At 43.3% G+C, this 14,792-nt stretch overlaps 1 protein-coding gene across 1 annotated transcript in view; it reads right to left on the bottom strand.

Annotated features, from left to right (window-relative positions):
* The window catches only part of snd1 (staphylococcal nuclease and tudor domain containing 1), a 157,028-nt gene that overhangs the window by 104,720 nt on the left and 37,516 nt on the right, over positions 1–14,792 (bottom strand). Inside the window, exons 14-16 of the mRNA XM_035648341.1 lie at positions 13,937–14,009; positions 10,344–10,485; positions 2,291–2,400 (exon numbers count right to left, since the gene is read on the bottom strand). Of these exons, the coding sequence (XP_035504234.1) occupies positions 2,291–2,400; positions 10,344–10,485; positions 13,937–14,009 (325 nt within the window). The remainder of the gene's footprint in view (positions 1–2,290; positions 2,401–10,343; positions 10,486–13,936; positions 14,010–14,792) is intronic.

Raw genomic sequence — 14,792 nt, 5'->3', positions numbered from 1 at the left:
GAGAGAGAAAAGGAGGGAAGAGGGAGGAATGAGAGAGCTGAGAGCAAATGTCAGTCAGAGATTTAAAACTGGACGCTTACAACGAGGATGGAGACAAGAGCGAGGGACTAAAGGGTGGAAAAAGAGAAAAGGCCATTAGTGAAGACATCGGCAGAAGCAGCGTGAAAAGAGAAGTGTGCTTGTGCCTGCACTCAAACTCAATTTCAGAGCTGACAAGAAAAAAAACACAGCTAATTACAGAGTAGTGAAATGTGGAAATGCGAGCGGAGAAGGAAAAAAAAACGCAAATGGACAACATGTCATCAGATCAACAAAGCCCTAGAAAGCTGAAGACGGCTGTCTAGGAGCGCAAGGGGGAGAAACATTTTATGAATGCAAATAAATACACAAGAGCGAAAACCAAATCAAACGTTATTCACACAAGGCCACGTCTTCTGAACATCTTTAAAAAGCTCCCGCAATCAGAGGCTATTCAGACGAGAATCAACATCAGAATCTTATGCTAATGACACGAAATGATCCATATTCATGTCTGAGTGGCACACACGGCGTAATAACCTGTTCAGGTTACACTTGTCATGCTCTACAGGGAAAGGAGAGACGGAGGGAAGTATGGATCATGACTGCAGACCAGTTCTTCTCGTCTACCTTACATCGTGTCTTTAATTCTGCCGCTACCAACTTGTCTGTCATTAGACCCCCGCTGTGTGTGTGTGTGTGTGTGTGTGTGTGTGTGTGTGTGTGTGTGTGTGTGTGTGTGTGTGTGTGTGTGTGTGTGCGCGCGCGCCTAACCCAAAGAGTCATAAATTGTTCCATGAACATCTTAAAAGAGAAAACTAAAGTGATTTTCAACTTTCTTTTGGATAACCATTTGCCTTGACAGCTCATATGTGTGAATTCTTAACTGCGTTATCTACTTGAATGCGCGTGTGTGTTTATGTTCATATTAGCCCATAACGGCAGGTCAGTGCAGCCAGCCAAGAAGCCCCCGCACCGGGCTCAGAACTCATTACAAAGCTCGGTTCTTGCCTGTTAACACCCACCTACCTGTGAAAAGATTTGCTGACACCACCAAGTGACTGGCAAGGGAGAAAATGTGTAAGAGAGCGTGTGTGTGTATGTACATGTGTGTGTGTGTGTGTGTGTGTGTGTGGAGGAGGTTATGGACATGATAAAAAAAATCCTTAATTTGATGAGCGTGTGGCAAAGCATGTTTACAAGTCTGAAGCCTTAAGAGCAAAATTATGATGAATTATACATCTGTGTGCATTTGCAAGACTAACAAAAATCATTATCAACATCAGAGGATTCTGTCAAAATCTTCTGGATCAATTATTTTACAGTACAACCTGTACCGCCTGTCTGCACACAAGTGGCCACTCTGACACTGGCCCACCTCCAAACTCCGACCGACACCACATTTACATGACAATCAAACACCGGAGGACGGTGGAGTCAGCCACCTTTCACAAAGGAGGCACCTTTGAGGAAGGAGATGGGGACGGAGAGGGGGAGCAGAGGAGAGGAAGACAGAGCGAGTGTGTGGCCGGGATAAGTGGTAGCAGGATTATAGCTAGTTCCATCATGGCTTTGGTCCGTTCACCGCCTCTTATAAAAACCTATTAGCATGTGAATGAACAGGCACACAGTGGAAGGAGTTTTCTAAAGCCCAAGAGCACCGATCCACTATCAGGTGAGCTTTCCATAAACTGGGAGCGAGCGGGCAGCGAAGAGTGTGTGCGCACATATGCTGTCATCGTTGTCATTACGAGGTAAACTATTTAAAGTCAGTGGCCGTATCTTTGTACAAACATTCTTGAGACCGACATTTGGCCTGACGCAAGAGACGAAAACCACTTGACAGCAAAGGAAAAAAATGATTGTTTCTGATGTAGATCTCTCTAGTTGGAAAATGAGGATCTCTGGGCATCTCCTCTAAAAAACAAGAACTCTCGTCTATACTAAATTATTTAAAATATTGTCTTTTAAATAAATGCATTTACTTCCGTTAATCAAAACGTTCCTAAAAAATGTGTGGGATACTGTATCGTTTGTCATCAAATATAATATATACACGCATTAATAAAAACGAGGAGAGACATGTTGGGAATATGTTGTATGCTGCGATTATCAGCATCTTGTGTTCCAACGCAAACTAAACTAGGTCTGCGAGTGTGAAAGTACAATGCAGCAGTGTAGGTGCCAGAGTAAAGCACCAAGAGTTTCCCAACGTGGAAACGGGCTCTGAAACGATGAGAGAAATGATGAAATCAGGCGGCGTAGCGCTCACCTCCCTCTGCATCACCAGCTCTTTGGTGAACAGCATGGCCTCTTCGCTGAAGGGCTCGGCCACCTGCATGCCCCCCGGCAAATTTCTGGAACTGCGTGGACATTCGATACCTGCAAAGACAAAATAATTGCAAAAAAAAAAAAAAAAAAAAGTTAGACAAAAGCACAGCAGCAAATCAAAAGAACAGCGAGACACCCTGAATAATAAAAGAATAATTTGGCATGATCAAGTCGTAAAGTCGTAAAACAGCACAAATACCAAGATAAATACAATACAAGAAATACTGGAAATGAATATAAATATCTGCAAGTCGGTGAACGGAATTGCATCAGCAATCCTTGGGACCTGTAGTGATCCTGACACGAGGTCCTCAAAATCTAGCCTGTCCAGAAAATAGGATCCAAACATTTTCCTGAGTTTGCAGTGAACATATGAGATTGTCGGGGATCGGACGCATTCACAACAGCAGGAGCATTTACAGATCATTCAGGAACGGGAGTGGCCGTGAATCTTCTGGAGAATTTCCTACTGTATACTCACATGGGCTCCCAGTCATTTTCAGAAAAGTTTACTAAAGGTAAAAGTTTTTGAAATATGTCCAGAACAGCATTTGCAGACGTTTTTGTTCTCAAATACAGCCCCATACAACAACAAAAAATGTCCTGACTCCTGTGCATGTTTGAAAGCAGAATTCAATAGATGCACGTCAGGGAGTGACAGTACAAATTTGTCAACTAAAAAGGATAATTTGTCATCAATGGGCCTTTCCCGAGGGAACTTTGACATCAGAGCTCCTTCAGAGTTTCTTTTATAGAGTTTAGTTAGGGTTGGATGAGCCTCGGGGCAGAGGTGAGGGAAAAGGAAGCATACGTGGGTATGAAGGCACTGGGAGACTGTATAAGTTCTACATGTTAACCCTGTTGAAAAAATATGTACTCTAGTAAAACAAGGTGTATGCACGAGAGAGGAATGGCATGAAGTTTCTGTGCAAAATCTTCAAATGCACGTATGAATTTTGCATGTGCAGCCTCCGTGGGAGGAGTACAGCTATAGCTTCAATGGAGGAATCCCAGCTTTCATCCGTTATCCCCCTTAGGAGTTAATACTGTGTGTATATGCAACATGTTCTAGGATGCATGCTGAACAAGCAGACTAAAAGACGTGGGTGCAAACACTGAATATGAAACCAGAGGGTTGCATGTTTATGTCGAGTTCTTGTCCTCAAGAACAAGCAGCACAGAGTGTCGGTGCTGTATTGATTTTATGCAGAGTAACCTCATCACACTTTCAGTTCAGGGAAATGCCTCTCCGCTCTTTGCCAATGTGATAGAAAGATGGGCGGGGGGGGGGGGATTAAGAGCTTAGAATTTATATGCACACTAAAGAAAGTATTAGTTAATGTGTGTCCAAGATTAGATTGTGACCTTTTATATAATTATTCTGTTTTTAAATGCAAAATTCATACCAGGTGTTTGCACCAAGCCCATTTCAAACACAAACTGGATTTGAAATTAATTCGTTAACAGATAGTTGACAAACAATATAACTGTCACCACCGCAGCAAAAAAGTGTTCAAAAGTGTGACCGAACCATTGCAGATAATCTCAGTGTCATGAGGCATCTTTCCCTAACCTACAGTAGCGTACATTCCTTTTTCCTTGCATGGACTTATAACTCGATAGATCCTATCTTTTCGATTAGTACTATCTGCTCCCTATGTGCCCGTGATGACTGTCCCATTTACGAGGACGAGAAAAAGGAGACATCAGCGTATTCACTCGGGCAGAGGAGGGAAAATGACACAGGAAAAAAGGTAAAATGAGGCCAAGGGACAGTCAGCACTGTCGAGTCAACCTCCTGGAAGACATGAAGGTGTTCGGTGTAGATAAAGCACCAAAGAAAAAGTTAAGATCCATGCACATTTCTGCTTTCCCCTTAACATTTATCATCTTTCCACTATAGCTCCAATATTTTGCAACTTTAATCCAAGTTCTTTTTTTTTTATCATGGTAATAGACTTGCAAAAGGTGATTTCTTTATGTCTGTGGTTATCAATAAACCATTAAATACTGCATGTAAGTGTTCTATTAAGCATCTTTCAATTTGAAAGTGTAAAAAAAATAATGTTTTTTTAAAGAGCAAGATAAGAGGAGGAGGAGGAAACAACACTAATGGCCAAGATCATCTGGAAGTATTTATAGAAGTGGACCAGGACGGGGCCTCCATGTGGGACACTGTGGCCACAACAGTGCCAGGACAGAAGAAGAACGCTGGCTGGAATCAAGACCAATCAGTGAGCTCACGTTTATCCGCCATCAAAGTTGAGCCAGGCCAATCACAAGTTATCTAATATGGGGCGGGTTCGATACGATGACTGACAGAACAAACTGTATTAAGAGAATACTCTCTTCAAGAACGCACGCACGCACGCACGCACGCACGCACGCACGCAGAGTGTGGTCTCCTCCCCGCAGCATTTAAACCAAGCCAGGGAGTCACTTAGCTCTGCCAATCCTAACCTGCACCATGATTCATAACTCATTCCCAACACAGAGGTAAACATCTGGGCTAATCTACAGGGAATCCATCTTATCTGATCTCAGACAGGGACCAGACATGCACTGATCACTCTTGACATCCTGCTCCACACACGCGCGCGCGCTGAAAACTGAGTTAGCAATGACTGGAAAAAATGAATGCACAAGTGAATAAAACAGATTTTAAAGCTCACACAAAAAAATCAATTAATGTTGTTTACAAATTCTGCACATCCCACTCCAGAAAGATCACAATCTATCAACCGTTTCATTTAATAACGCCGCGGCTTTGTATCTGTTGGCCCAGCTCGTGTCCCACCATGCTTTTCTTCCCCCTGCCCCGCTGCAAAGCTGTGACTCAGAGACGGGCAGGGAGGCCCTGTGGAGAAGATGTAACTGTTTAATCTGTGGCTTGGGGCGAGCCACGCGCCTGATGAAATACTGCCTGCCCCCTTTAGCTCAAACACAAACCTTTCTTGCTCAAGCATGCACGCACATGCTTTTGTTCCTTGGACTCACACAAAAGAAAGAAAAAAAATATATATATATTTATATATATCGTCTGCTTCTCCATCCACCATTAGTGTCAACTCAACGAGAAAGCAAACACAGTATGCGCATATGACAAAATGTCAACCTAGTAATTTAATTGTTGCATTAAAATTACTCTGCCATAATATCCAAGTGTTGTGTAGAGTACTTGCGTGAGTAATGTAAGACTTAAAATGCACGTACAAAAATAATTATGGTAGGTACCATGCAAAAAGTGCCAACAATTCTTTTCAAACACCAAAACTTACTGGATAAATTAATATGCATTCCTCCAGAGCAGTTTCTAATGCACATCTCTTATACTAGACAGGGAGACAAAAATTCAGTGCCTCGGGCTCGGACAGAATTATGCGGCTCTAGTGGGCATCACAGACGTTAGAGAGGGCTGATGAGGCCAAAGAAGTGAATGGCAGGTGTGCGCTGTAAAGGAAAATCCTAGGATTGTACGACTATCCCCCTTTTTTATCCTCCCAATCCATCCCTCTGTCTCACCATCATGTCGCTGCGGCTCTCGGATGTGAGGCCTCATTACCTCTGAGAGACTTAGGCAGGCGCCGCTCCTCTGAAGCTCTGTCAAGGATTTTCGTGAACATGATATTTGAAATCTTAAAATTGTCCCAATAAAAAAGAAAATGTTTTGCAGCATTTCTTCCACTTTCAAATACATGGGCCTTTTGGACGAAAAACCGTGCCGTGGTCTACTGTACATGCACAGCTAGTGGATAATGCAACCAGAATAATGAAACCCCAATTCACAGAAAGTGCGGCCACCTTCACCAGACGGCAGCATAACTACTCATGCACACCAAAGCCTTTGTCATTTATTTTTAAAAAATGACGATTGCTTGACGATGCCGTCGTCCTCTTGCACTTGCACACAGGGTTTATGGCGGATGACTGATTTGTCTATAGGCTGATGCAGCTCATGGCCCATGTTTAGGTTCAAGATTACGGCATTGAGTGCAGTAAATTTAACGCCAGTAAAGAGTTATTATCCAAAGTTATTATTTCTTCCTCACCAGCAACTTTATTATTTGGAAGGCCTTAAAATGGGTCTCAAGGCCTGCAAACATTCTCACACACACACCCTTTCAAATAAATGTGTGAATCTCAGTTTGCAGTCCCAAACAAGGACACCAATGTATAGGGGGTCATAGCAGAGCACAATAACATTTTATTTGCCGACTCTTTCCGACTCACTTAAGGTAAAAGCAAAACTTTTTCCTTTTTTTTCAGACACAGACTTTTTTTTTTAGGAACAAGTCTATAGATATTCTGCTCCACAGTCTTCCCATGTCCTGCTGGAGGAGCGCGCATGCGCACACACACACACACACACACACACACACACACACACACACACACACACACACACACACACACACACACACACACACACACACACACACACACACACACACACACACACACACACACACACACACACACACACACACACACACACACACGATATGAGAAAAATCAGACAAATGGCACCAAGCCACCCACTGTGTGATGGCTAATGCTTCTCGCTGACACTGTAGATCTTTGTGTCCGAGTGATGGGCGTTTCATCGTTTTGACAGACTGCTGCTCAACACACCTTTTCTGAGGAACTTTCAGAGTACACTTCACCCGCTGTGGCCTCCGTCTGAAACTCTGCGAAAGCCGATGAAGCGAGTAAACTTTTACATCCTTCTCGCCGCCAGGCCCCCGTTAGCTTCAACGGGCCTTTCTTCCACCACCACACTCCCAAATCCCGTCCCCGAGTAATACCCCTACTTTTTTTCCTTTTTGGTAACAGGATGACTCTTTTACCCTTCATCAAACTTGCATACACAAGTGACACTGCACAGGCCAGCAAGTAAGAGGAGCAGAAAGGAAAGGTGATGTGGGAAAAGAGGAAAGGGAGGTTTCCTTTCAACCCCTGAAGCACACCTCCGGGCCTCTTTGAAGCACCGGCTTCTCTTGCTACCCTTTGTTTCCTCACCCCCGTTTTTCTTTAAGCGCCGTCTTTATCTATCAAGGTAAACTCGGGGAAAAGGGAAGGAGACATCGCGCATGGAAGATACCGAGGCTTTGAGGTGTCTCGCAGGAGAAATGAGCGGTGGACAAATAATATATGGATGGAACAGGAGAAAGAAACACTGCAGGCTGAGGCGGGCTAGGAGTTCAGATTCAAAGATATACGCACTGTGTTTTTGATGTTACACTTTTGACTTGCAGCGTTAAATCACTTTCCGCCTTGAGATCATTTCATCTCATCGTTGTTTGATTTTTTTATGTCATCCCGTGGCATTGTTAAAAGAATAAAAATATGGCTATAACGAGTACAGCATGAGGAAAACACGTCCAATAAAACCGATGATTAAAGTACGGCTTGCTTTAACAGCAGCGTCCTTTTAATATATTTTCCATTTGTCTGCATGTAGTCAATATTTACTCGGCGCAAATTGGGATTACTCAACAAGAGGAGAGCTCATCATCTTTTAAACAAAACGAATGAGGTGATTATAAGTAATGATGGTACTTAACTTTGTAAAGAAATTACTTACTTCTTGAAAACCATTATTGATATGTGACATAATGGGTGATGACGGCATGAGTGTCAATATATCCTTACTGAAATCCTCTTCAGTTGAAAAGCTCCACAATTTACTAGATCCTTCCAAGAACAGCTGTACAGAGACCAACACTGACACGTCTATGATAATGGGTCTGTTTACTTTTAAAGCAGAGTGTACAGTATCTAAAAAACATACATAACCGAGTTCTCCTTTCTCAACGCTGCTCATTATCTGTCACAGATATGCGATAGTTTTAAGAGAAAAAGAGCCTCTGCCGTTACATACGCAGATAAAAACATGGGGCTCGGAAACAGCCAATTTATCACGCGCGTGTCATTTTAAACACAGTCCACGGGGCCGATGGGAGAATAAAACATGGAAAGATAACTTTGACACGAAAGAGAAAGTGAAAGGAGATAGGGGCACATTACAGGTAGACAGATAAGGGGCCTACGGACATTTCATTTCTTGTTTGATTTAGGGGGTTTAACATCAGTTATCGTGCAGAGAAGGCCACGCACACAGTAGCATGCATGCACAGAAACAGTGAGTTCAAGGCCCGACATGCATGATGCTTTATCTCATAAACATTCAATCTCTGGGAGAAGAAAACAAGCTGAAAGGGAAGAGCACACACACACACACACCTACCTACAGGGCGACACACAAGGGTAACAGAGTAATCTAATTAGAATAGAAATCAAAATTACAAAAGACAGGAAAGGGGGATCCTTTGTATCAATCAGCGCTAATGCTGCCTAATGTTTATATTGCAGACAATACGTGTCATCCAATTTCCAGCGGATTCATTTTTTTCTTCTGGGGACAACCTTAATCAAATCTGCACAGGGGCTATCAGCTCTAATCTGCTTCTTACGATTTGCTAATAACCTTTGATTGAATAAAATCCATTCAAAAAGAGGAATATGTAAACAGCGACTCACACGTCTCACATCTTCTTCTTCCGAGCAATCTTATTAAAGGGAGAAGTGTCAAACGTGAACAAGTGCTATAAGAAAAACTTGCATGGTCCTATATGCTGTATGCTTATTGGCAATGTCAATACGTCGAGTATAGCAGGCAGCGGACAAAACCAAAAAATGTTAATTACGAAACCCATCAGCGGAAAGCGGAGACAATTACAAAATTAATTAATGCATCAACAATTCAGTCACGCATAATTACACGGAATCCGAGTGTTTGTCAGAAGTATATGGTGTTCATCCAGCTGGAAATGGAGAGGAACTGTACGTCTGATCGAAATGGATTCTGTTGCAAAACGGTAACAAAGAGCATCATCCGCAGTGGACGGGATACACACTCGGGCCATTCCCATGATGGGAGAGGATGTGCAAATCATTGTCTGCTGCCAAGATACAGTCTCAGTGTTTTTATTACTAGAGCAAACTGTCGAGACGGTGGAGGGGAAGAAATAAATGACTGGACCGGCTATCAAACACTGTGTATTTCATCCAATCTGCATCTTGCCCTCGACTTAACACTGTTGTTCTCTCAGGCTAAACGACTACAAGAGCGGACATATTCATTTGTAGGGGCTGCGACTATTTCATTCCAAGTTTCCATCAATTTCCAGATTCATCGTTTTGATCTCATGTTCCAACAACAAAGTTGACAGTGCATTTCTGTCCATAGACTAATCGGCTACATGTTCTGGTTCTATTTGTTTCCAAATTCGTTACAGTATCTGTCCTCTGTGCCCTTCTATTGCCAATCAGGTGGAACCCGAACGGAAAGAAACTTTCAGGCAGGAAAAAGTGACTCCTGCTGAATGCCAAACGGTGCGACTTTACATTCTGAGGAGATATCAAGTTTTCACCACATGACCTTCTCGTAAACGTTGAGACTGCAGGGAATAGAAAAAAAGAGGCTGGAACAAGTAGGTGTTGTGCGTCAACCAATTTAAAGGAAATATCAAATTCATACATTGTTAAAAACCTATTAATGGATATGCTCATATGCTCAGGTTCATAATTTTAATTTGGGTTATAACTTGAAAAGGTTTAGATGCTCTAATGTTTGGAAAACATCAGATTCCTCATATGGTCTATTCCTGCAGCTCCTCTTTCCAGCCTCTCTCTTGGTTTCAGTTTCTGTCTTTTAAAGGCCCGCCTACAAGTGATGCCCAGTCTGCTCTGATTGGTGTAGTTGAGGCTAGCCGCTAAGTGTGCAGAGTGGTGTGGTGAGGGCTGGCAGGTGTCACAAGGTGGAACATTCTGAATGCACTGTACAAGCTGCAAAACACACGCACACATCAAAAATAGCCTTTGTCGAATTTTTTTTTTTTTAAATATACGCCAATTGCCAGCAACTGACACCTAATAAACAGAACCAGCAGTGAGTCAGTTGGACTCATAGGTAAGGTGAAAGATTTACCCACCGGCAAGGAGGAATGTGATGAGGCAGGTTTCTTTGGGCATGTACAGCTTGAGGCGGGAGCCGCTAAAGACGTATTCTACCACCGCTTCTGACCGGCCAGCCCTCTGTAGGAAGGGCAGGAACTGCTTGGCTTTCTGTGTCTCCTGAAAGGACAATGAAAGAGACAGATATGCCATTAAACAGTGTACATATAACTTTTCTTAGTAGCTAAATAAAGAGTGTTGATAAGATTGGTGATCACATTTTAAAACAAGCTGGATACTGCAGCACACAGCCAAATATAAAGTTAACAAAACAGACAAGACAAAGAAAATATGTTTATTGATGACATAATCTGTGGGCTTTTCCCCTTTTTTCTGGCCTAATAAAGTCCGCAGTGCTTCTCATTGACACGTCTCAAATATCACGCAGTGAAAAAAAAATTAATCTCTCCCTTCCTGCCTCCATCTCCTTCTGCAGGGGTGAGTCACAGGCTTATTGGAGTGCCCAGGCCAAAATTACTAGCGGAGCTTAATCATGAGTATTTCAAGTAGGGCTGGTGATGCAGGAGCAGGGGAAGTTTCATAAATGATTAAAAAAAATGATAATAATAATAATGATATGATATGTGCTTACTCCAGGCATGAGCATACAAGCACTACAGACCAGTGAGTCACGGCAGTGTGTGTGTGTGTGTGTGCGTGTGTGTGTGTGTGTGTGAACATGGGAGTGGAAGCAAAGGAAAAGGGAAGGACAGAGTTCAAGAAAGGAAACAGATGTGTTTCCCCTTTTTCTACAGTAGACTGAGATGAGGTTCTCTTTAACAAACAACAAATAAAGCTGTATCAGGAAAAAGATGGTCTACAGACATCATGCAAAACACACACACACGACCAGTGGGGCATGCGACTAAAGGGCTATGTGCTTCAGATGCGCCACCTGAACTCCTCCCACTTCAGCCCAAAATAGTCCCTCGAGTGGGAGACAACTAAACCAAACATTTTCTCGTACACACAAACACACATTTGCCACACCTGCAGTGTGTGGGCTGTGCAGTCTAACTTGGTTCAGAAAAAAGAAAAGGAAAAAAAGGAAGAGACGTGCTAGAGGAGAGGACCTCATTATGCAATCTTTAAAGGTACGAGGTGAGTCAAGTGCTTTATCCACTCTCCTCCCACCACCTGTCGTTCTCCTACACTTTACGTTTATAAACACATCTCTGCTCTATTTGTGACTGCATCCCACTCAATGTACATAATCCCCTTTCTGCAAACCCTCACCGCTGAGCTAAAGGGATGCTGACGTATATACGGTGTGTGTGTGTGTGTGTGTGTGTGTGTTTTCCATGTGCGTCGGAAGAACGCGCCTTTGCACGTGTAAAGTTGCGTGTGGGTGTGTATCGCAGAGGAGCGGAGGAAGGAGAAGAAAAGAGGAGAGGGAGGGGGACGCATGTGGTGGGGGTGGGTGGGAGTTAGTGATGCTATTTTGGTCCTTTTATAAGAATGCTCATTACATTAGCCTATAGCCAAACAACTGGTGCATGCGGGTGTGTGCAGCACACACACACACACACACACACACACACACACACACACAGTGACTGGCAACGGTCCTGGACTGTGCTGCAAATCCGCTGTGTCCTTTTTGGAGACGGACAGAGACGTTGAGAGCAGGGGAGGAGCTAGTGCTGCACACAACAGCAGCACTGACCTGAACTGCTGACAGGGTGGCGCTAATGAGCGAGCGTTTAGAGAGGGGCTCCTCGGTGCTGATGTGCGTGTCACACACAAAAAGACATGACCGGCACAATCTTCTTGAAAATGCACAAACATCTGCTCGGGTACTGGCGCAGGTTTTAATGAGTTAGACGTGTGAAGTCTTGACATAGGGTGTGGCATATATTGCATTTTTTTCTGTGTGTGTGTGTGTGTGTTATTAAAGTAAATTAATTATTAAGCACTTCGCCCTGCAACTACTCCCAAGTCATTGCTACACATGATATGGTCAATTTAGCCAGTTAAAGGGTGGGGGGGTTATAAGTAGAAGGCACTAAAACTCCCTAAGAGTCATGGGAGTTACTCAGTCAGCACAACAATTCCCCCGCCAACACAAGAGACAATGTGGAACATCTGACTCTAAAATCTAATTGGTGATAAAGAGACGGGTTAATTTTTTCAAATGTAAGCTGATGACACTTAAAAAACAGCGACGTATAGAGCGTGTTCATGACCACCGAATGAGATGAACCACTCTTGAACTTTAAAAAAAAAAAAAAAGGGATAATACAGAAAAAGAGCCTGACTGATTTAACCCAAGATCTCTCGAGTGCATACAAGTACTAGAAGAGAGCTCAAGTGAGAGAGACAATGAGGCGCTAATGTTTCTGAAGTTCAATCTTGAGTCGTTCGCAGTAGAGACCATCCGGTGGATTATCAAAAGGTACAAACAAAAATAGATGGTGAATCAAAGGCTGAACCTGAGTATGAAAGTGCTTTGTGGCAATCTGGAGGACTACACTCATGGTGTTGCATAATGAACTTAAAGAGCTGGATTTGTCATCTGAAACACACAAAAACTTTCGGAAATGAAAAAAGGAGTTTTTAAGAGAGTATCAGACATTTGTAAAACAACAAAAGCATGCGGTCCACACTTCAACAGACTTTTTGAGCACCTAAAACAGGAGTGTGGACACGCTGATGGCTCCGTTTCAGTTTGAAAACTCCGTTATTGCGTAATAATATGAACGGGCAAATCAAAGAGATTTATCTGTCACTACTCTGATACAAGTGGTGAAGGCAAAATGTTGTAAACACTTCAAGTACAAGCTGACCTTGAATTTTCTGTAACTAAGCGACAGACTGCAGAGTAGACAATCTGCTTCCTGTTACTAGTACGCACATGCTCAGTGTACGTGATTGGTCAAACGCTACGTGTGGACGGAGATCGTTATAGTTTTAAAGATTTTCTAAGATTTAAAATGTAGTCGTACGGATGTAGCCTCAGTTTGAAGGAGAGTGTTGGCCTGGGGTGAACAGAAGTCAAGAAAAAACATATCACAGTGATCACATTTAAAGGAAAAACTGCTTCTTGCTCCCATTACACAAACAACATGCTTAAAATGAATGTACCAATCGCTCATTACTCGTTACTCAGATTTTATGGGTTTCCTGCACTAATGTTCATTTGGTGAGTTCTCCCAATCAGGCTTCATTAGCCAAACGATGCTTCCATCAAGCCCCTGGGCACACGTAAACAAGCTAGGACCGAGCACCACTGATGGTTTTATTAATGGTGCTGATTTCTTCTTTTTTTAAGAGGACGCTCCGTTTCTTTGAGATGAAGAATTCGGCTGTGAGGATCAGAGACGGGGAGCAGGGTGACGCGGGGATTATTGATCGTCTTCTGAGATTTACTGTGTGTGATAGAACGAGGCAGTGGCTTTTGGGCAAGTTAGGGCCTGACGCATCCGAGAGTCATGAGGGAGAGAGAGTCCACATTTAAAAATTCAAATGATATCCAGTGTTTACCTTATTATACACATAATGGGAAAGCGTTCAGTCCCTTGTGTAGCATTTCCTGTGGATACATATGCTAAAAAAATAAAGGGAAACCTACCCCAGAGATATCAGCCACTCTGTGGATGGGGACCTCCTTCTTGCTGTGCAGGCCTTTTCCGTTCTTGATGGCCCTATAGTCAAACCACATAACACACATCACCAACATATAGCTCAAGCCCCATTATAATCGTTGAGACAGTAGAAGGCCTGAGGCTCAAAAGACCTGGAGAAATGAGAGCTCTTTGAGTTACTACAGTTTATAGTAGGAGGGAGAGTACAATGTCAATTTATGCCAGTTTCTTTTCCCCCCGAACTGCCATTATGGCTCAATTGGAAGCACCAGAGGCAGGACTTTTTTTCTTTCCCCCCCGACCTTGATAATCTATAGTCTTGCGATGAAAAGGCGAATCGGCGGTAGAGAAATTACACCGGAAAGAGAAATGATTGCCAGAATGGAGGGATGAGGCGAAGTGGAGAGGCATTGGTTGCTTCTTTAGAAGCAGCTCGGGGTTTAGCAATGATGACTGGTGCTGTGATCGCTGCCGTAAAAAAAGCCTCAAGGGCCGAATGAGATGAAGATGACCACTGTGGTCGCGGCTGCTGAGGGGAATCATGCTACCTCTGCGGTCACTGGGATGCACACACCATTGCTTCTGTGCATTTATGAAAGCATGTATATATATATATATATGTGTGTGCATTTAACAGCCAGGAGGAGGTTCCTTGAACGCTGCGGGCCATTGGCCACGTGCGGAGGGGACTAAAAATAAAACCAAGGCTATAGACAGAAACCTCTCATCAACTCTAATAAGACCCCACTAGGGACAGAGAGACAGAGAGTGAGCAAGAAAGAAAGAAAGAGCGGGGGGGGAGGGAAGTGGGAGAAAAGAAGACACAGAAGAGCAAGGCCAAAG

Source organism: Scophthalmus maximus, chromosome 12 (genome assembly GCF_022379125.1).
Source record: "Scophthalmus maximus strain ysfricsl-2021 chromosome 12, ASM2237912v1, whole genome shotgun sequence".
Taxonomy (NCBI): Eukaryota; Metazoa; Chordata; class Actinopteri; order Pleuronectiformes; family Scophthalmidae; genus Scophthalmus; species Scophthalmus maximus.
The sequence above is the reverse complement of the archived record's forward strand: the minus strand, read 5'-3'. Positions and strand labels throughout refer to the sequence as shown.